The sequence below is a fragment of the Podospora pseudoanserina genome, chromosome 1 (genome assembly GCF_035222485.1).
Source record: "Podospora pseudoanserina strain CBS 124.78 chromosome 1, whole genome shotgun sequence".
Taxonomy (NCBI): domain Eukaryota; kingdom Fungi; phylum Ascomycota; class Sordariomycetes; order Sordariales; family Podosporaceae; genus Podospora; species Podospora pseudoanserina.
This window is the reverse complement of record NC_085920.1, coordinates 8134999-8155982: the sequence shown is the minus strand read 5'-3', so window position 1 is coordinate 8155982 and position 20984 is coordinate 8134999. Positions and strand designations below refer to the sequence as shown.

Below are 20984 nucleotides of genomic sequence, written 5' to 3'. Positions count from 1 at the left end.
CCTAGCTCACTCAGTAGCTGCTAGTTTTCACCAATGAATATATGAGGCAAAGCGGCTACTTTGACCAACAGTTTAGATGGCTAAAATATGGTTTGATGGGTATATGTGAGATCCCTTTTGATAATATGCTTCTCTTCCTAAGCTCTGTCGAAATTCAAAACGCCTTGATCATAGTTGCCCTGAAATTCCATCACAGCCAACTGATATTGTACACGCATACCTTTATCATACACCGCTCTCGCACCTGGCGATGACTTCACCACCTGATACCGAGAAACTTGATCCCATCGGTCTTGGACCTCTCCTTCGCAGCCAGTGCGGAGGCAGCCTCTGCGTTCTCCAAGTAGATCCTCTGTTGGCCCTTTACATCAACATAAAAGTACCTGTACTCCCACTGTTTCCCTCCAACCGGCTTGAAAAGGTGTACAAAAGCCGTGCCAGTACCTTTCGGTCCCTTGAGCTATTATTATGATGCCATGTCAGCATGTTTCCTTCAGTCATTTCTCGCTAGCTGTATAACGCACGTTGAAGTTGATGTACATATGCTGAACCCCATTCCGATCCGTCACTTCACTCGAGGCGATCGGCCTCGCCCTCCGCCACTTGTTGCCGGTCTCCTCTCCGAATGCCTCGATTTTTTTGCCATCTCCCAGGAGCCCAATCAAGCGCGGATCGGCCTTTATACGGTCAACGGCGCGGTTGAAGTAGGCTGTCCGGGAGGAGGGCGAGAAGACCTCGGTGTAGAGCACGTAGAGCACGCCAGAGGTGAGGGTCAAACCGAGGATAACGAGGCCGAAGTTGAAGGTTTGCTGGCTGGCGCGAGCGCCCTTTTCAAGGATCGAAAGAGAGGACCATGGGACAGAGCCGGTGTCGTTGAAGGGCGTGACGGAGCGGCGTTTAACTTCTGGTTCGGATTTGGAGGACGAAGTTTGGTGGTGGGTTGCGTAATGGCGGGGTTGAAGGGCACGTAGATTCACCACTGGGGAGGTGGAAGGGAGGGTTCGAAGCCGAAGAACTGGGGTTAGATGGGATTTGATCATCATGGCGGTTGGGGATTATCCATTGCTCCACGCAATAGATATCGTGATTCGAAGGCTGTCCGCCTCCTTCAAGGTGAGGTCAAGTGGGAGCTTCAAGCTGCAGGGCCCCAGGCTTCTGCCGCCCCGGCATTTCCTCGGCGGGTAAAAGACTCAAGGTGGCCCGTGGGTGCAGACGTGGGGCAGCTCAGCACTAAGCCAGTTCAGGGTTAGTGGATTGACTTGATGCCACATGGATGGATTCCTGGGCAGCGAAATTGTGGCCCGTTGTCCCCTGACTGGATCACCATTGAACGTTCACGAGCCTCGACCGCACTTCACCCTTTGAACTTTACTATCCGAGACCGCCAGCACACTTAACTACAGAGCCAACCGTTACACACCAGACACAATGAGCGGCCTCGCTACCAAGCAGCAGTCGCTCAAGCTCTTTGAGAAACTCAAGTCCAAGCAGGCTAATAAGGCAAGCCATCCATATCATCCCTCCTCGCGTTGCCAGCAAGGTGCCGAGTTCGGTCGCGAGACCACGGCCACGCCCACCCGCGATGATGGAAACGGTTTACTAACTACGGATTCCTTCCCCCGTGACAGATCTGCTTCGACTGCGGTCAAAAGAACCCAACATGGACCTCCGTTCCTTTTGGCATCTACCTCTGCCTCGATTGCTCGGCCCACCATCGCAACCTCGGTGTCCACATCTCCTTTGTTCGGTCTACTAACCTCGACCGTATGTCCCCGTTTCGCGTTCGCGTGCCTCCGACAACAAGAGCCCATAATAACTAACCATGCTATAATTCAGAGTGGCAATGGGACCAGCTCCGCATCATGAAAGTTGGCGGAAACGAGTCCGCGACCAAGTTCTTCCAGTCCAACGGCGGGTCTGCCGCGCTGAACAGCAAGGACCCCAAGACCAAGTACAGCTCCACTGCCGCAACCAAGTACAAGGAGGAACTCAAGAAGAGAGCCGCGAGGGACGCCAAGGAGTTCCCCGAAGAGGTCGTTCTTGAGGAAGGTGGCGACGCCGCCGAGGCACCCGCCGAAGAGGAAGATGACTTCTTCTCATCTTGGGACAGGCCGGCCATCAAGAAGCCTACACCGCCAATTTCACGAACCGCCACCCCTCCCGTTGTCGGGCGCACCGCCTCTCCATTAAGCAGCGCAGCCCAGAACGGCAAGGATATTTCGCGTACCGCCTCCCCTCTGGCTAAGACCGATGGCGAGTCCAAGCCTGCTGCCGGCCGCATCGTCACCTCTTCCAGCTTGAAGAAGACAACTACTGGGCCCCGCAAGGCCAATGTCCTCGGCGCGAAGAAGGTCGCAACCAAGCTCGGCGCAAAGAAGTTGGGTGGCGATGTGGTCATTGATTTTGACGAGGCGGAGAAGAAGGCCAAGGAGGAGGCTGAGCGTATCGAGAAGCTGGGCTATGATCCCGAAGCTGAAGAACAGAACTCCAAGGCCGCTGCTGCCAAGAAGGATACCGGTGCTGCCATTTTATCTCCCACACCTGTGAGCTCGGCTCGGAGTGGTGGATACGGTTCGGCTTCTCACACAAGAGAAAAGTCGGCTTCGGAGATGGAGCGTTTGGGTATGGGTATGGGCAGACTTGGATTCGGGCAGATTGGTGCCCAGAAGGCTGCCGCCGCTGCTTCCACAGCAAAGAAGAACGCTGGTGGCTTCGGGTCTGTTGGACCTATCAAGGGCAATGTTGATGGTGAGTTCTGCTATCATTTTAGGGCTGTTGAGGCGTGATACTAATCCAGCTTTCCCTTGCAGATGATGACAATGACAACTACGCCCGCAAGAAGTTCGGCACTCAGAAGGCCATTTCTTCAGACGAATTCTTCGGCAAGGGCATGTTCAACGCTGAGGCACAGGCTGAAGCCAAGTCCCGCCTGGGCGGTTTTGAGGGTGCCTCTGCTATCTCTTCGAATGCATACTTTGGGCGTGAGGAGTCTGACGATATGCCCGGCGGCGGCATGGATGATTATGGTGACTTGGAGAGCGCCGCGAAGGATTTTGTCAGGAGGTTCGGCATTACTGCTGGCGACGACCTCGAGAACCTAACGCATCTGCTTGGGGAGGGTGCTGGGAGGTTGCAGGGAGCCATCAGGGCTTATTTAGGGAACTAGAATTGAATTTTTTTTTTGGAAGGGGTTGGGAAAAAAGGAAATATCAATTTGTAATGTTGGGGGATTGGTGGGCTGGTGGGAATTGCGAAGGGAGGTGGGGAGTTTAAATTTAGCAAGCAGAACAGCGGGCATGTTTGGTGATTTAGTTGTCTTTGGGGTTTGTATGGGGGTGTAGGTTGGTTGGTTCTTGGTAGTTATCTTATTTACACGAGTTAGAGAAATAAAGCACGACGTGGTGTTATATTAAAGCGGCCTAATCTCGACATGATATATAGCTGCCAAACTCATCCTCCTCACACAAGATCAACAAGGAGGCCGGGAGAATTGATGCCAAAAAGGTAATATTATCTTCCTTCAGAGGGAGTGAGGAGGGGATGGTTGAGAGAAGGAAAAGAAATGATGCTTGCGGTTTATGTGGATCGAACACATGACCTTCAGATTGACTTCCTGAAGTTGACTTCAGTCTGACGCTCTCCCAACTGAGCTAAACCCGCTTGCTGTCGTGTTATTCTTGACTCGGGAGTGGGATTATGTGTGGAGTTGTGGGAGTGGGCTGCGGCGGTTGGGGTTTGGAACCCTTGGACAAGGCTTAGAGATAACGCCCCCTCACCAAGCTCATTGCTCACCCTAAAACCTATCCCTGTAGTAATTTTATATACAAGTGTATGTATCGAGTATCCCACGTCCATCATATATGGTACATCTTGTTTCGCACAACCTTCGTTAGCTTGAAAACTACACTATGCTACTGTGGTGAGTGGAGCGAGTCAGGGGTAACTCGAAACCGACGCTTTGGAGTGGCCGGTGACAAGAAGCAAGTGGTGAGCTCCAAAACACTTCCCCAGATTTCACAAGTCCCCAGTCTCAAAGGTCACTGATCATGCCGCCGAAACTCCAGCTGCCCCAGTCTCAACCACCCCCGAGCCGAGAATTCTGCGGAAGGCCGACCGAAATTGCGGCTACGGGCCGGCATGAAAGTGGGACCGGCCACCATTACCGCCTGTTGATAGCCAGAGACGCTCGGGCCATGTCGATCGCTTGAAACAGTCGAGATGAACCGTGCACTGACAGCCAGTCAAATTACCTCATGATGGAACCCAAAGCTGCCGCCAACTTGAACGGCGCAGGCTGGCAAAGTCAGCTCGGTCGAAACTGACAGATGCGGAAATGGCGTTTCGCCGTCCGTTGGCGCTTGAGAATTGTCGGGAATCTTTGTTCTATTATGCTCGATAGAGAGAGCTTGTGGAGAATGGGTATGAGGCTATCGATATCACAGCAATCCAGATTGTTCTCTGAAGATCCCCCGAGATTAACGGTGAGGTGTATCGGGAGTTGCTTGGCCTCATTTGCTTTGCTCCGGCTTGGTGTGCATCGAAACAGAAAACTCCTGCCGGGGTTTTGCCAGCGACAAATTTCCCACGGCAAGGTCGCCGGAAAATCGAAGATTGAGAAACCGCTGGCCTCCTTGTTGGCCCAGAACTGCCCTTGACATCCACTGTTGCTCAGGGAAGGCCTTGTTGGCAACCTCTTGGCTGTCCACGGCGACCACAGAGCGCGCCGACACAGACGCACGCGACGTTGAAGATGGGACCACCACGTCAGGCTTGCTTCATGCGTGAGGCAGCGAGCGGTAGGGGGGGAAACAGGGAAATCACTCATCTGAACTGGAAGAGCAGGTGGAAGCTGCCATTGGGAAACGGAGCTGTTGATTTCCTGACTGAATTGGGAATTTTGGGATGAGCTTGCCCGCCCATCTGTCATTGGCGCCTGGTTCCTGGCTTGCTGCTGTCTGCCAGGAACACCGCACAACCAGACGCAGGTACCGTGCCGCGCAGGGAAGCAATGCCCAACGCTAAAATTAAGGAGATGGTCTCAAATGGTTGCTTGGCTGCCAATTGGCAGGGTCGAATGTGTACCCTGGCCGCAAGAGTCTGCGGCAGCGATACCTTCCCGCTATCGTCAAGAGGCCCGTCCACCCCCAGCACCCCCCCAGAGTGCCCAGATCCTCGCGCTCGTTTTTAACCGCCCCGTCGCCCTCATTTCTCCCTCTGCTCACCTTTTGCTTCTGTTTGGCCACCCATCGCCTCTTCACCTGAAGAAATTGTCATTCCTTTCCAGAGTCCTGTACTCGATCCATTCGTTTTTGCAACATCGGCTACGAACGACATATTTTTGTCCGCCAATTTAATTACCGCCCTCCTCGATCCTCGATTTGAACGCGCTACCCAATACCTCAAAACTCACCAAATCAATCCATCACAATGCTCGCCAAATCCATCACCGCTCTGGCGGCTCTCGCCTTCGCCGTCAATGTCGCTGCCGAGCAACCCTACAAGCCTCAGCTCGTGAAGATGTCGACCCGCTCCCTGTTCTCCATCGGTCGCCGTCAAGATGCCCCCGGGTACCAGCCAGAGCAGGCCGTGTGTGGAGAGGGAAACACTTGCGAGGAGGCTTGCGGTGCCGGCTACACAACTTGCGCTTCCACCGACAACCAGGTGCACTGCTTCAACGCTCAAGCGGCTCAGACGTGCTGCCCCGATCAGTCTGGCAGTATGTGCTGGCAATCGTGATGTTTGGAAAAGCTCATGACTAACGCGTAAGATAGACTCCTGCGACGCTGGCTACTACTGCACAGCCGACAAGGCCGGTGAGACGTGGTGCTGCCCCAACTCTATGGACCTTGAGGCCTGCGCTGCTGCATTCGAGGTGACTGGTGGTCTCGTCTCTCAGACCCCTCCTCCTGCCACTTCGACCTCTACCACCAGCTCCGAGGTCATTTCCACCGCTCCTCCCACAACTACCAGTACCAGCGCCAGCAGCTCGATCGTCTTTGGTGGTAAGAACTCTACTTCGGCTGCCATCACCATCACCAGCTCTGGTCTTGCCTCGGCTTCCGCCTCTGCTACCGGTGGCGCGTCTAACAGCACCGTCTCCCTTGGCACCTCTCCCTCGCCCTCCGCACCTGCTCCTTCCGTCTCCAACATCGCTGAGGGTGCCGCTGGTACCTTCGCCGCTCCCGTCAGCGCCCTACTCCTCATTGCCGGTGTTGTCGCTCTTCTCTAAACTCCTAACGGCACCAAATCCTCGGAGGTTCGACATGAACACCACAGGACAATGGATTTCCGAGGGCACACTGCTTTTACGAGACATGAGACACGACCTGATAGCCCGCACACCTAAGCCTTAATCACCTTTGTTTGTGCAGAGTTGGAATGTTGCGTGTTTCCAGGCGACAAATGGATTTGGTTGGTTTTTTTTCTGCCAAAGGATATTGGGCAAAGGAGCACGTTAATTTTCCAGGGATGCTTTAGAAACCATTTTACGACGCAGCGTGCTTGTTTTTTTGTTTTTTTTGGCCATCATGCCCTGTGGGTGTGTGGGAACTTCCGGGGGTCAAGGACTGGACTGGATGCGAGGGGGGAAGCCAGCTGGGTTTCTTGTTTTATACTCTTCGACTTGATACTCTGCCGAGACTGTTCTTGGACGGATTGTCTCGGGCATTTTGTGATTTTTTTTGTTACGGAATATGTTGTAAGAGAGAATGGAAGAGAGGGATTGTAGAAGACTTCTTGTCCTATAATTACGCTGGAGACAGTAACATACCAACTTTGCACAGATTTTTGGTCCTGCTTCTTGTGACATGTTCTTCTTTTGTTGAATCGTCGGGTGCTTGCTTTTTCTTCAACAGCTGCAAGACATGTTTATGCAGGGCTGTCAATATCCAGATGCATGGCTTCTCGGTCACGAGGTGTAAAGGTTTTATTGGCCGTCTAAATGGAAATACGGGTGGTTGAGCGAGCACAACGTACTAATCTCCGAGTAGCTCTGTTGTGGGAAGCAAACAATTGGGCGACGGAATACCTGGGAAGATGTTTGAAGTGCTTGTCCTTCTGTGGGCTCTGCGAATCATAAGGGAGAAAAGGCAGTCAGAGAAAGGGATACGGAGGTCCGGGATCATGATTGCGTGCATGATTCCTCTTTCGCGGCGCTACTGGGAGCTGGTCAAGGAAAACATGCTCGAATCCTCGTTAGCTTCTTGTAGGGTGTGTAACGTCGAGAGTAGGCACAGTCGGTACATTGGTGCTTGATGATGGGAATACGAGCTTGGGAGAAGTGAGGGGGGCCCTTCATGGGTTGTTCTGTTTGTATTCGCCAGGCTATCAACAAAGGTTTAGGTATCATTAGTTTTCACAAGATGAGGTTGAGGAGGAGGGTAGTAACGTCAAGAAGAAAACACCAAATTCGCAGCAAAATTCATTTCTAAACAATGTCGCTCACGTACATTCGGACTTCAAACTACCTCGAAGCCTAGGTGGCCATCATCTTCCTCACCTTCTTCTCCACTCCCTCTTCAAACTGGCTGACACCACCCTTATCAAGCAACGTCATCTTGCCCCCTTCCTTCCCAGCAACGAGCTTATACACCAGTCTCCTCCTTTTTTGCTCCTCCTCGTCTTCCTCACCATCGTTGGCTTCACCATCACTGTCCACATCCTCATCCTTCAGATTCTCCACAGCACCCTTGACGAACCAACGGTCGTGGGACACCAAGACAACGGCGCCGGGCCAGTATCTCAGTGCTTCCCGCAGGGCCGTGACAGTTTCGTAGTCAAGATGAGTAGTCGGTTCATCCAGCACCAGGCAGTGTGGGTGACTCCAGAGCAACCTGGCCAATTCGCAACGGACGAGCTGGCCACCGGAAAGTTTTGTCAGCGGCACATTAGATGCCAGACGGCCTGGGAGACCGAGAGATCCTAGCAGTCCCCGCACGTCTGGTTCTTCCATCACTCCAGCAGTTTCGGACATTAAAAGAGATAGAGCGGTGAGAGATGGTGTTGCCCGGCCAAGAGATAGCAGGCTGGTGACTGCATGCTGGGAATAATACCCTAGCTTGAGCCGCGGGTGTTTCTGAATTGCACCGGACATCGATCCAGAAGTCGACGAGGTAGGATCCGAGACTAGTAGCCGGATGAGTGTCGACTTGCCAGCACCGTTGAGACCGACAATGCCAATGCGGTCGCCCATGGAGACAGACAGGGTGATGTCTTGGAGCGTCGGTACAACCAGGTGAGCCGGCCTGCCTTTGATCTTGTAGCGGAAGCTGACATTCTCAAGTGATATCAACGGGCCGGGGAAGCGGAGGTCTGGCGGAAGAGGCAAAGAGATAGACACAGACTTGTCATCTTTAGGGATGTCAATTGCCTCTCTTGCCGATTCGTGATAGCCAGCCATGTCACGGTTGAGCTTGAATTTGTGGCCCTTTGCGTTAACTTGCATGCCCCAACGGTCGTCGAGCTTCTTTTGACGGGACTTGGCCTGGCGGAGCTTGTTCTGGTCGTCGTTCTTCCGGCCCGCAGCCATATTCTTTTGGATGGAGTCTTGAATATGGGCTTTCTGCTTGTCTTGGGCGTCTTTCATCTTGGTGAGGTAGAGCTTCCGCTCGGCCTGGGCAGCCTCGTAGGTTGGCAGGTCGCCGTGGAAGTAGGCGAGGCCCCTGTCTTTGAGTATCATCAGATCAGTGCACACCGTGGAGGTGAAGTCGCGATCGTGGGACACCAAGATTAGAGTGGGAGGTGTAGGGTGAATATCCTCCAGCCCCTCCAGGTACTTCTGAAGCCAGATGATACCGAGAAGGTCGAGAAAATTGGTCGGCTCGTCCAGAATCAGGATGTCTGTCTCCTGAAGCAGAGCCACGGCAAGGTTACTCCGCATCTGCCATCCTCCTGAGAGGGTGTTTGCGGGCCTGGCCATATAAGCATCCGTAAACCCTAGGCCGGTCAAGATTTTCTTTGCCTGGGACTCAATGTCAGCCAACCGAGTTGGTTCGACTTGTAGTTCCAGCTCCACAAGCATATCTGCCGCCTCTTGGATCTCTGCTTGCAGTATCTCGGCCGAGATTTCCTCCTCTGGCTGATCATTCCTGTTGTATGGTTACTATCAACTGTCCTGGTACCTCCGAACAAACTCACATCTTTTCAGCTTTTTCAACCTCCTTCTCAAATTCCACCAACGCCTTTCTGGCCTGTAACCCCCTCGCTCCGCTCCTTAGACTGGCGTCCTTGTCCAAGACAAACAGCTTCTTTTGCATTCTCTCGTACTTCAACTTCCGCACAGCCCTCAGAGTCCCATATGGGTCAGGATCGTTGACTCCTTTAGTCAATTGTTTGATGTCCCTCTCCACCTCACCCTTGGCAGTAGCTCGGTCTACCACCTGCTCCAGTACTGTCTGCCCTCCTGTTTCGGGCCCTCCGTCCTTCCACTCATCGTCGTCTGCGTCGTCAGGTATACCAGTCTGTTGGAGTATTCCCACTCTGACCTCCTCCGGTATTCCGGGGATAAGCTTCTCGCTGATGGCCCTCAGCAAAGTGGATTTGCCAGCCCCGTTGCGGCCGACAAGAGCGTATCGTGCGCCCGCCTTGAGCTTTAGGTCGGCATTGCTCAGGATCTCGGTACCCTCTGCTCCAGCCTTACCCTTCCCTTTCTTTGTAGTTGTTGACGAGGGGGAAGAGGCACCGGGCACGATGGTGATGTTGAGGCCTGAGATGTCAAGCTACAGAGAAGTTAGTGGGAAAATCGAGTGTGATAGGTGGGAGGCAAACCTCGCGGTAGTTGGGACGATCAGAGATGTGAAAGCGGGTTTGTTTGCATGTGCAAAGAATAGTGGTTGCGGAAGTGGAGTTGGCGGACGTCATTTTTCCAGGCTATTTGAGGTTGGGCGGGAGGCAGGCGGCTCAGGCTCTACAAAGAGTGGAACAAATTCCGCAGTTGTCAAAAACCTCGATATCAAGGGCACACAATGGCTGAATGCCCTTAGAGATAAGATGCGATGGTAGTCGTGAGGAATCGGGCTCTCTTAAACACATAGAGTCTGCGCTCTCTCTCGATGTCGGCGTGAGATGCACGATTGCAGGTGTCGGTTTTCTGCTTCACTGCCTTTCCGGGCCAGTCAGTGTTGGTGATCATGAGCTGTTCCAACACAAGTGAGACACAACTGTATGGACACTGACGGCACGCTGCTGCCCCGCGCGCATTTCTGTCCCGGCACCAACAGCACTCAAATCCCGCCCCGGTCTCCATTGGACGGCTGTGAACACGGCCTGTGACTCACGCCGGGCCGTCAGACGGCGAGCGGGTGCACTGTAAGGGCACGCCAACAGGAAGCCATAATCCAATCAACATGCATGTTGTTAGTTATGTAGACAAAAATGATGGAGAAGCAAAGTTTCTGTTAGAAGGGCAATCTTTAATTCTAATGATGTCTAATAAGATGTTAGAGCCCGGCTGAAGTGAGAGGCTTTGGGATCTGGGATGGACCGTGCGCAAACCAGTAAGTCGTGTAACATGATTGGCCAGGCCTCACTTACAACACCTTTTACCTCATCAATGCCACAAGGCTGTAAGTGATCTGGGTCTGTCAAGTGCCTACCACAACAGAATTTCACAATATGTCAGAGCCCACGAATACATGGTGGCAATGGATCTGTATCCTTTTCATTTTTCAAATTTCATCAGCTGTCAAGACCGGTGATCTCTTGAACCTGCATGATGTCCCCAACGAGCGCGGTCGAGGGACATATTGGTCATGTTGGAACTTGTTTTCGAATGCTCTGAGATATCAGGACTACTCCATACTGTTGTGACCATTAAAGAAGATCTTTAAATATTTTTTCCTTGCAAGGCCGGACCTTTGATAGAGGTAACTACCTATACTTGTTCAACAATGCTAATTATTTTTATGTACTATTGATTGTTTACTCCCTCTTCATCCACCTCAGCTTAGTCTCAAAATGATCCAACATCCCCAACAGATTCCCCGGCTCCAACTTGGGTTATGCGGTTTTAGGAACAACGAAGACCAAACCGGTGTATGGTTCTACCATTCAAATGTGACATAAGTTGATTACATCAGAAAATGATGAGTACAAAGCCCATAACATGGATAAGAGCTGCTGGACCAGTTGGACTCCTATGAAGCCTTGTTGAACAGAAAGACAAACGTCCGAACCATGCCGCTACTCTGTATGAAACCGCTCAGGACCCAGCTTCAAACCACCCGCCTCAACTCTCCCCAAAATCAAACACAGAAATCATTGGCCCTCAAGCAGCTCATACCACTCCGGGATCTCCTTCACCAGACCCCACATGTACTTCTCCAGCTTCGCCGCACACTTGGCATACACCGTCGTGGCATCATTGTACTTACGACAGTTGCTGAAAATCAACTTCATATCCGCAATGAAATCCTTAGGTGTCGCGTATGCATCGTGTTCCAGTCTCTCCTCTATCGTAGAGAGATCCATCGGGTTGGCTATAATCTTATAATAGTCCGGAACTTCATCTCTATTAACGGGGGCCAGAAAAGGCCACGCCTGCTTGTGGTTTTGGATCTGGTACAGGAAGCGTCTTATCTCCTTGAAGTGAGGTCCGCGACGAGGGAGACGGGCCAAGGCATCCATGTCTGGGGACCAGCCTGTGGCTCGAATGGCCAGGATGGAGAGAGGATCGATGGGGGTAAGAGCGGCGCCGCTGTTGCTCTGAACGATCCATTGAGCAGGCGGCTGATGGACGACATGGCTTTTGCTCAGAGACCTAATCTTGGCCTGCACGGTCTCTTTTTGTTTCAGAAGCATACGACCGGACTCCAGATATCGAATTCGAGGGACCAACGAGCAGAGCATTAGCGTCCCTCCCTCGTAGTCCTTGATGTAACCCATCCATATGGCCTTGTCGAGGGTGATCTCCTTAGAAAATCCCTGCTTTTGAAAGTAACCCGTCGCGTAATTGTCCGCGTATGTGAGGAAATGCATCACTGGCGAGGTTGCCTTGACGTAGTCCTTGAGATGGGCCATGAGGTGGGCTCCATATCCTTTGACCTGCTGGTCGGACGACACGGCACAAAACACAATCTCGGCAAACTCCCGCTGGCGGAACTCTCGAAAGGTTATCCCGCCTATGACCTCCAACGGTCTCTTGATGATGGCGAGCGACAGATGGGCGCGATCGTAGACGAGGCGGGCAATGTAGTCCTTGGGCATCTTTGGAAGTTGCTTTTGAAACAGGCACTTGAGGCCTGTCAATATGATCATGTGCTCTCGGCTGCCGTCATTGTTGACCACGCGGAATTCGATTTCACCGTTTCGTTCCTCAATAACTGCAGGCTACATTAATACCAGATCAGCAACGCGGTCAGGGTATCCAAACTAGGACTGAGATAGCGGTGGCAGTTACTCACTTTTTCGGGGAAAGGAATCCTCAAAGAGGCAGCTGGGAGTTTGACCGAAGAACTCGTCACTGGCACATCGTGTGAGAGCTTTATTCTTTTAGCGAACCGAGCCGCAAGCGGTTCTTGGGAGTCATCGCGCTTTCCATTGCTCATCTTTTTGGTTCTCTTGTTTGAAACGGGTGCCATGTAATTGCGGAAATTGTAGTCGTTGTGGGTGTTGGAGGTTGGGTGTTGAAGGTTGGGGTAAGGAGACCAGACGATAACAAACTTATCGTCGGTGCCGACAGCTTCTTTTGAAATTGCTCACTAGATGGGAAAGAATGCCTCGGAGTCGGTAGGTAGGTTGCCTGCATCGGCAGGCAGTATATCGTTCCACTGCCACGTGACGGTGATACATGTCGCACTGCGCACAAAAAAGGCAACCTTGTTCAACAAGACGGGAAATAAGACATGGAGCCAAGAAAGAGAAGTCGGCAATATATAATTTGAAGTCTGCTGTTGTCGTCGAGTTTGAACACAGCGTCTGCTGGACTGACCGAGTCAGATGGTGCTATATGACGAAGAAAAGAAAAGCAGTAAAAAAAGTATAGTATCGTAGTGATGTTGAAAGATTCGATGCTCCATCCTTTGCCCACCGGGTATCCAACCAAACCTCACCCACAATCACACATACACATCCCCGCTCATCTGAATTATTGCGTAGACCAACACCCAAGCCGCCCCCGCCCGAACCGCCGCCACCAGCCCCTCATGTCTCATAAGACATAACATCGTCTTTCGCACTCATCAAAGGCCTCTCACGGCTCCGACTCGGGAGCAAACTCCTGCTGGTTCGCACTGCCCTTCTCGTCCCTGACACGTCCCATCTGCGCGGCAAAAGTGGACGTCGGCTTCCAGCTTCTCGACTTCCTTGGTGTAGTCTCCTCCATCATCGTGTCGATTTGTTCGAGTGTCAGACCCTTCATTTCAGGAACCAAAAAGTACGCAAAAAGTGTCGAGCCGATGCAGAGAGACCCCCAAATGAAGAACACCCTGGGGCCCAAGTTGGCCGAGCCGGGTGTGTTACCCACCATGTAAGGGGTGATAACGGCAATGATACAGTTCCAGAACCAGTTGCAGGCTGTCGAGATACCAACACCACGAGAACGGATGGGCAGCGGGAAGCACTCGCCGATGATGACCCAGCCGACCGGACCCCAGGTGGAAGCGAAACAGAAGATGTAGATGCAAATGAAGGCGATCATGACTTTGACAGCAGCGTCGTTTTGGGCCTCCGGGCGGCCTTCGGTTACACCAACGATGGCGACAATGAACTGTGTGATGACCATGCCAACACCCCCCCAGTTAAGAAGAACACGACGGCCTAGTTTCTCGACAGCAATGAAGGAAATCGGCGTGGACAGAACGTTGACGAGAGTAGTGACAAGGGAGATGAAGAATGGGTTTTGGATCGTGCCAAGCTGCTGGAAGAAGGTGGTGCCGAAGTAGAAGATGAAGTTGATACCTGATTTTCTGGGTCAGCATCAAGTCCCACGACAACGAAAATCTCCTTGGCTTACCGGTGAGCTGCTGCATCATTTGCATGCCAGAACCAAGAAGGGTACGTCTGAGGTTGCTGTTGCCTTTGCGCAGTGAACCCTGAAAGCAAGCAATCCACGAGCCGATGTAACTAGTCTGGGGAATAATCTGCATCTCATACTCGTGGTTTGCAACAATTTCCGCCAACTCATCCTTGATGTAATCCGAGTCCAGTGGCTGACCACGAACTTGCGAGAGAGACCTGGCGGCAAGATCGATTTTGCCCTTCATGACATAGTAACGGGGTGACTCGGCTGATATTCAAGTTAGTCTGCCAGTTGGACCTTTTCAGCGCCCACACGAGACCACTTACGCAAGATAAAGAGGCCGATGCCTAGAATGATGGCCCATAGGAACTGGACGCCGACTGGAATGCGATAGGAACCGGTGTCGTTTCGGTTCGAGCTGGCGTATGTCACGCAGTTGGCGAGTAGAATACCAAGCGTGATACAGAACTGATACCCTGACACAAGAGCACCACGAACCTTCCTAGGCGCAACCTCGGCCATGTACAGGATAATAACGGCGGAAATGAAACCGACTCCCACACCTGATACCAAACGGCCCATGACAAATAGCACTTCCTGGTTGGTCGAGATGATTTCGAGAATGCATCCGACGCAGAAGACGAGACACCCGATGATGATAGTAGGACGGCGGCCGAGGAAATCGGCGACATCACCGGCAATCAGAGCTCCAAAGAAGGTACCGCAGGAGAGGATCGATGTCATGAGAGACTTTTGAGAGGAAGGAAGACCGAACTCGGTTTTGGGGACATCTACTGGTTCTCCGGTTTTGTAGTTATACTGCAATCCTGTGTATAGAGTAATGAAGTAAGGCATCCCCAACACACCCGACATCCATCCGGTGTCATATCCAAAGACTGCACAGCCCTTTGAGTTAGCCAACCTCGATCATATGCCACTACAGGGCAGACAGACTTACAGATACCACCAAACGCTGCGAAGCCGCAGAGTAGATAGGCCTTGAAGGTCACTGGAGCTTCGATCCTGGACAAATCGGCCGTACCCGAAAGCGGGTATACCACCGCGCCCACCATCCTGCGTGTGGTGTTTAGAGATACCTAGTGTTGTTTGATGGTGATACAACTGCCCTCACGTCGGGGTGTGTGTGTTGGTGAGTTGAGAGCAAGGGTGGTCACCCAAAAAGTGTGTTGGCCCCTGACGGGAAAAGGATAATATGAACGAGTGAAAGAAAAAAAGAGCGAAGAGGCGGGTCGATGATGACAGAGCGGGTTTGTTCGGCTGGGAGAGAGTCTTTTGTGAGAGCTGGAAAGAGGAGAGACCACGCGACAAGCACGGCTAAGGGGGACCAGCGAGAGCGAAACCCTAGGACACCAACAAGTAATAGTCTTCTTTGGGGGCCTGGACCTGAGACGATACAAGCATCTCCGTTGTCGAAGATGCAACAAAAGACGCTAGCAACGGACGGCGCAACACAAAGACAAGCCGTGGTCGTCGAGAGAGAGACGGACGGGAATGGAAGGATGTAATAGAAAGCCTGGGGAGAGACCCCATATACTTCTTTCTACGTACCTCCCCACAACAAAGGGGCAACGCAGGCACAAACCCAGCCTCCTTCCCCTGTAGCCATGCAGTCGGCCACTGACAGCGGCCTTGGCATATTCGAATCCCTCCCAGCGGAGCGCGGTGGGAGTCTCGCGTGTCTCCTTCGGCTGAGGGAGCGTCCACTTTGCTTTGCTAGCACTGGCTAGTAGCACTTGCGACCTATCAGGTTTCGGCTCCCGGAAAGGGGTGTCTGTCGGCACTGGGCTAACCGGAGGGATGACCTGCAGTGACACACAGTTCTCGGGCCTCCGTGTTTTCGCGACAAATACTTGCCGAAGAAAGAAACCCCTGTTGCCGGCGTTCTTGTCGACATTAGCGGCTGGGTCCGTAAGGTAGACTTCCAGGAACTCTTCATGCCAGCCGTTTGCTCGGCTTTCATCTTCCGTACCAGGCGTACCTCATGAAGAATGCTTCTTCCTTCATGGCATCATGGCGACCGGTAAATTCGGTCAAGTTGCTTCCTCAAGCGCCCAAGCACTCACATCAAAGGGGAGGCATTGCGAGAGAACAAAGGCACCAGCTGCTGCCAAGTCCGATCGTTTCCCAAAGCGTCTTCGCGGGGACCCCTACCAGCCAACGCTGGTTCCACAACCTGGATTTTCCTGCTGTTAGGAGCAGTGGTCAGATGCCCCCGCCAATTGGCGTCCATCACCACCATCCCAACGTCCTTCAACCCTGGATTCGGCTACCTCCCTCCCCGCGTTCGTGGGATCGGTGTGTCGTGAGGGTGTGAGAGCGTGTCGATCATATTATCTGGTGAGAAGTATGCTGAGGCGATTCACTTTTATCCCACAATCTCCTTGTTCAATAACGCCAATTGACGAGGAAGACGGTGAAACTTTTGTGGACATCGAGGCCTCAAACAAATGGAGAAAAAGATCGCGAGGAGCAATTGATCTGTTTAAGGTTTCTTGGCGGTATCCATGGACAGGGGTTGCGAAATTGGGGTACAGGGGGGAAGAAACTGTTAAGCTCGTCAAGTTGCCAGGGGGTTGGACAGAAAGCTCCAGACCCGCGGTCCCTTGCGAAAATCAACTGATCGATGATGACCCCTTCAAAGGATACAGGCCCACCCCCACGGATTCTTTTTTCCTGTTGACCTGTTTGTCCAGACGTGCCAGCATATTCGCAGGAAAGGTTGCTTCCTGAAGTGATAAAAGGGGATTCAGTCCCTCCTGCATTCTTCAGCACCCTGACGGCCAGCCATGAAACCAGTTTCTTGTCCTTGGCTGCGTTCTGACTGGTCTTTTCGCCGACGTTTCTTTTCCCCTCCCCATGCCCACGTCAGCCAAAATCAATAAAATCCTATGTATCGCCACATCACCCAATCGGGCGAGATCTCACCAAGACAAGAAGCAACTATGCAGTGTCGATCTTGCTGGGCGACAAGACGGAAGAGAATAGGGAGCGTGCTGGGTGATGGTGAGGCTACCGTGGTGCCAGTCCTACCGCGATTGGTGATTGGAAAGCAGCGCCACTCCGTCTCGAGGCTTGGTGGCTTTTCGAAGCCTGTCCATTTGAGGGCTTGGCCAGGCTTTGAGCCGCAACTTGGACCGGGAAACGACATACTAGTTGAGTTTAGACACAGGTAGAAACAGCGTGCGGGGCATGCACACTCTGAAGCACTGATCGCTTTTTATCCATCAGCTTATCGGTCCCAATCCTCAGGATGATCGACCGCCAATGATCGCGTACGTCGATCAGCCACAGGCGGCTCAGCACGGTCCCTATCATGAATTTGTTGATCATCGGTTGAATGCTTATCTTGGCGTAGATGTCGCGACCTCTCGTCGACCGTTTATCACGAGGTTGTCAGAGCCTGTTACGCTCAGACTCTTTGGTACATTAGGGCAAGGGTCTATTGGTGCAGGTTGTATGTTGGTAGAAAGTAAGGCTGTAACTGAGCAATAAAGGCGGCGTAAGGCATATTGCGTCTTCCTTTGAGAATCAGATCAAGACTAGATTAAAAGCTATTTAGGTAAGGACTAGTTTAAGTAGCGAGGGAAATCCGCTGCTCCTAAATAATTCTTAAGTAGTAGGCCGAGCTGATTGGAGAACTGCATCTAGCTCGCTTAAAATACCGCATTATAGGTACCATCTCAGGTGCCATTACTATCTGGTCGTCTAGTGTCCTTCTACCCGCATGTCTTATGCTATTTATCCCAGCGCTATTACCCCGCGATTAATTATCTCGGAGTTGCTCCTTGCTTTATAAGTCACCGCAGTTACGTAATTAACTGTACATACATAATTATAATACTAATATAGCTTAGTAGATTATAATAGGTTCTCCTTTCTTTATAACTAATATTTTAGTGACCGTATTAGTTACGCTTATCTTCTTCGTCGTTAAGCTAAAAGACAGTACTATCCGAATATATATAGTAATATCAATTGGTCTCGCGATTCTTCTTCTAGTAGCTTCTATATTTACTAATAGAGGCAGATGTCACAGTTAAGCTAACAAGCAAGATAGACTATATGCAGGATACAACACGTACAGCTAATCGTTAGTAAAACTAATTAGATAAAGAATAGCTTTACTTATAGGATTATTATTAAGAGTTAATGATTTAGGAGTAGACTTTTATTAAGAAATAATAGTGTAGAAAACTAAGAAGTTTATATATACAAAGAAACTAATTAATAAAAATAAGTAATTCCGTAATATAAAATATAAATTATAGTATTTTAATTATTATTAGTTTGGGGTGCGGCTACTAGCCTAAGGGTATTAGTTTAGGGTACGGCTATAGGCTTAAAATCTTTCTAATTAGAAGGATAAGAAAGTAAAGCTTTTGGAGGATTCGGGAGTTTAGGGGTTATATATATAAGCGGTCTACTTCTAGCATTTTATTTTAGAGAAAACATAGACTTTTATTTTTCTTGTATTTTGTGCCTTGCACGCGTGCAGGTAATTCTAGCCCTCTAATTAGGCTAATTTAGTGCTTATTATGTAGCCTGTGAGCTTATAGTGTTTTTTTCTTATTCTGCGTAAAGTGCGGCCTGCGAGCGAGCTACTGTCAAGTAAATAAGTTTATTTAGGGACCTATTAAGGGTATATTTATAGTGTTGTAATTATTTTTATATGTTTTTTCACTATTTTAATTTTATTAAAATACTTTATTTATTTTACTTTTTAAAATATTAACTTTTTTTTATTTAATTATATAAGTAAAGTCGATTAATTTAAAAAATTCCGTAGTAAATTTAAGAAAAAATATTTCTTTTTACTTTAAAGTTTCGAAAAAGTATATCGATTTATTATATACGTCGGTTATAATAAAAATAAAATTAAGTATTATAAAAAATTTATAGTAGTTAGAAATACGTTTAGATTATAAAATAAAATTATAAAAATAATTTATTATTATGTCTATTAAAAGGCGGACGTAAAAATATATATTACTAATTAGCTCCTAAAAAGTATAAAACGTTTTTCTATTAGCGTTAAAATGTTACAACCCTAGTGCAGGACGGTTGTAGGGCCGCGGGAATAGGGGCCAATCAGGAGAACATATAGGGGAACCAATCACAGTAAAGAACGAGTAATTAGTGTAATTAGGGCACTAAGCAGTCTAAATAGGAGTAATTAGTGTAATTAGGGCACTAAGCAGACTAAGCAAAGTGATTAGTGTGATTAGGGTACTAAGCAGGCTAAGCAGAGAGGATTAATGGCCTTAGGAGCCTAGTTACAGCTTAGCATAAGGACTATATATACGGAGGAACTAGCTAGTATAAATAAACAGTTCCGCAGTATGCAATATAAATTATAATCGTTAGTATTTAAACTATTGTAATAGAGATAAGCTATTATTATACACTATTTAGCTATACCGAACTAGAATTATTCAGAAGTACCTTTAACTAGTATCCTTTTCAGAGGTTCTAGATATGGGTTCGTCACATAAAAGCGTTAAAATATAATTTAATTTTATATTAATTTTACGTATAAATAAGATCGCTAGTTAGAATATTTTTATTAAATATATATATTAGTTTTATATTACGGCTTAATACTTAGTAGAGCGCGGGGCGCACTACGGACTAATCGTTTATATAGGAGTAAGACTAATTAAAATAGGATTATTAGGCTCGAGGGTCGATCTAGAAAAATTAATCCCAAAAGGGATAGTATCGATAGGATCGATAGTCGAGTCTATCAATCCAGGACAATACTAGGCTTAGCATAAGGTTTATATATAAAGGAACTAGCTAATGTAAATAGATAGTTCCGCAATATGCGATTTAAGTTTATATTTACGGTATCTTATATTTACATTAAAATATCTTATTGTGCACTATTTAGCTGCACCGAACTAATTATTAGAAGTTACCTTTAACTCGTATCCCTTTTAAAAGTTCTATATAGGGGGTCGTCATAAATTTTAAAGGCGTAATAAACTATTATAGTAACGTCTAAAAACTAAAGTAAGTATCTTATTATTACGCGAGGGAAAGAAAAAGAAAAGTAAAGCTTCTTACAAAGCGGTGTCCAAATATAGCCGAAGCGGCGCTGCTTTTTCTGGGCCCCACATCTTGTTTTCCTATAAGCCTCGCTTTAGTACCGTAACAGGAAAAAACTTTATTTATAAATAGTAAAAAAAAAAAATAGTGATTATTTTAAAAACGTAATCGCCGAAGTATTTACTTAAAAGAGAGGAAATTATATTATAGTTAAATTAATAAGTATATTAAATAGTATATAGGGTATAGTAAATACTTAACTAATTGCTACGAGAATTAATAGGAAATAACGCCCCTAAAAGCGCTAAGAGCGTAGTATCTAAATAATCCTAAAGTAACGAGAGTAATTTAGGATTATTCTTAGCACCGTAATCGCTAAAAGTAATCCAGGATTACGTTTAACAAAGTAATTTAGATAATTCACTACTCTATATATATATAGAGGAACTAACTAGTATAGATAAATAGTTCCGCAATATGCAATTTAAGTTACAGTTATAGTATTTAAACTATTGTAATCAAAGCAAGCTATGTATTATATATTGCTTAGCTATACTAAACTAGGATTATTTGGAAGTACCTTCGACTAGTATCCATTTCAGAAGTTCTGGATAGGAGTTCGTCACAACCGAACTAGGATTGTTCAGAAGTGCCTTCGATTAGTATCTGTCACGGCTTAATAGGTAAGTTCTAGGATAAAGCAATAGTTGTACCATACCAATTGATTTATTGTAAGCTAAAGAAGAAAAAAAGAGGAAATTCCAACAGTGCCTTCAAAGCAGGGCTTTTTGACAAGGCAAAGCTTTGACCACTTGCTCTCGCTCCCAGAGTACCACATGCCCCACGCGGCCTGCACGTGCTCAGTATCTATCAGTTCGTCAGTGTCAGGCCAGTGCCGTGACAATATCCCTTTCAGAAGTTCTGGATAGGGATTCGTCATAGCAGAGGATCCGTGGGACGA

General features: G+C 49.1%; 6 protein-coding genes and 1 non-coding gene across 7 annotated transcripts; 2 read left to right on the top strand and 5 right to left on the bottom strand.

The window, feature by feature from the left end:
* Positions 1-52: 52 nt before the first annotated feature.
* Positions 53-1207, bottom strand: TIM21 (mitochondrial import inner membrane translocase subunit tim21). The gene is made up of 2 exons (XM_062943523.1): positions 525-1207; positions 53-460 (listed from the first exon to the last, which is right to left on the bottom strand). The coding sequence occupies exons 1-2, from the start codon at positions 1041-1043 to the stop codon at positions 257-259; spliced, it is 723 nt and encodes a 240-aa protein (XP_062806649.1). The 5' UTR covers positions 1044-1207; the 3' UTR covers positions 53-256.
* Positions 1208-1428: 221 nt separating this feature from the next.
* GLO3 (ADP-ribosylation factor GTPase activating protein, ER-Golgi transport) lies at positions 1429-3166 on the top strand (the record flags this gene model as incomplete). The annotated part of the gene is made up of 4 exons (XM_062943522.1): positions 1429-1500; positions 1629-1764; positions 1837-2748; positions 2811-3166. 4 exons carry the CDS (start codon positions 1429-1431, stop codon positions 3164-3166), a joined length of 1476 nt encoding a protein of 491 aa, XP_062806648.1.
* Positions 3167-3570: 404 nt separating this feature from the next.
* On the bottom strand, positions 3571-3660 carry QC764_0026740. The gene has a single exon. It is a non-coding gene; the product is annotated as a tRNA-Phe (tRNA).
* A 177-nt stretch (positions 3661-3837) lies between these two features.
* QC764_122870 (uncharacterized protein) lies at positions 3838-6836 on the top strand. Its single transcript, XM_062943521.1, has 2 exons — positions 3838-5716; positions 5772-6836. The coding sequence occupies exons 1-2, from the start codon at positions 5428-5430 to the stop codon at positions 6227-6229; spliced, it is 747 nt and encodes a 248-aa protein (XP_062806647.1). The 5' UTR covers positions 3838-5427; the 3' UTR covers positions 6230-6836.
* Positions 6837-7448: 612 nt separating this feature from the next.
* On the bottom strand, positions 7449-10225 carry QC764_122860 (uncharacterized protein). Its single transcript, XM_062943520.1, has 3 exons — positions 9766-10225; positions 9136-9716; positions 7449-9086 (listed from the first exon to the last, which is right to left on the bottom strand). Exons 1-3 carry the CDS (start codon positions 9856-9858, stop codon positions 7475-7477), a joined length of 2286 nt encoding a protein of 761 aa, XP_062806646.1. The 5' UTR covers positions 9859-10225; the 3' UTR covers positions 7449-7474.
* Positions 10226-10809: 584 nt separating this feature from the next.
* On the bottom strand, positions 10810-12742 carry GCN5_2 (histone acetyltransferase; the record flags this gene model as incomplete). The annotated part of the gene is given in 3 exon segments (XM_062943519.1): positions 10810-12324; positions 12399-12617; positions 12632-12742. 3 exon segments carry the CDS (start codon positions 12740-12742, stop codon positions 11254-11256), a joined length of 1401 nt encoding a protein of 466 aa, XP_062806645.1. The 3' UTR covers positions 10810-11253.
* A 444-nt stretch (positions 12743-13186) lies between these two features.
* QC764_0026700 (uncharacterized protein) lies at positions 13187-17433 on the bottom strand (the record flags this gene model as incomplete). The annotated part of the gene is made up of 5 exons (XM_062940127.1): positions 15954-17433; positions 14913-15858; positions 14281-14850; positions 13949-14221; positions 13187-13893 (listed from the first exon to the last, which is right to left on the bottom strand). The coding sequence occupies exons 2-5, from the start codon at positions 15025-15027 to the stop codon at positions 13187-13189; spliced, it is 1665 nt and encodes a 554-aa protein (XP_062806644.1). The 5' UTR covers positions 15028-15858; positions 15954-17433.
* Between the last annotated feature and the right edge of the window lie 3551 nt (positions 17434-20984).

Bases quoted from the DNA above. Each gene is read 5' to 3' on its own strand.
- QC764_122860 (XM_062943520.1), bottom strand. From the start codon at position 9,858: ATGACGTCCGCCAACTCCACTTCCGCAACCACTATTCTTTGCACATGC. The intron at 9,717-9,765 runs GTTTGCCTCCCA...ACTTCTCTGTAG, and splicing joins ATCGTCCCAACTACCGCGAG to CTTGACATCTCAGGCCTCAA. The intron at 9,087-9,135 runs GTGAGTTTGTTC...ACCATACAACAG, and splicing joins GTTGAAAAAGCTGAAAAGAT to GAATGATCAGCCAGAGGAGG.
- TIM21 (XM_062943523.1), bottom strand. From the start codon at position 1,043: ATGATGATCAAATCCCATCTAACCCCAGTTCTTCGGCTTCGAACCCTC. The intron at 461-524 runs GTGCGTTATACA...TCATAATAATAG, and splicing joins ATATGTACATCAACTTCAAC to CTCAAGGGACCGAAAGGTAC.
- QC764_122870 (XM_062943521.1), top strand. From the start codon at position 5,428: ATGCTCGCCAAATCCATCACCGCTCTGGCGGCTCTCGCCTTCGCCGTC. The intron at 5,717-5,771 runs GTATGTGCTGGC...CGCGTAAGATAG, and splicing joins CTGCCCCGATCAGTCTGGCA to ACTCCTGCGACGCTGGCTAC.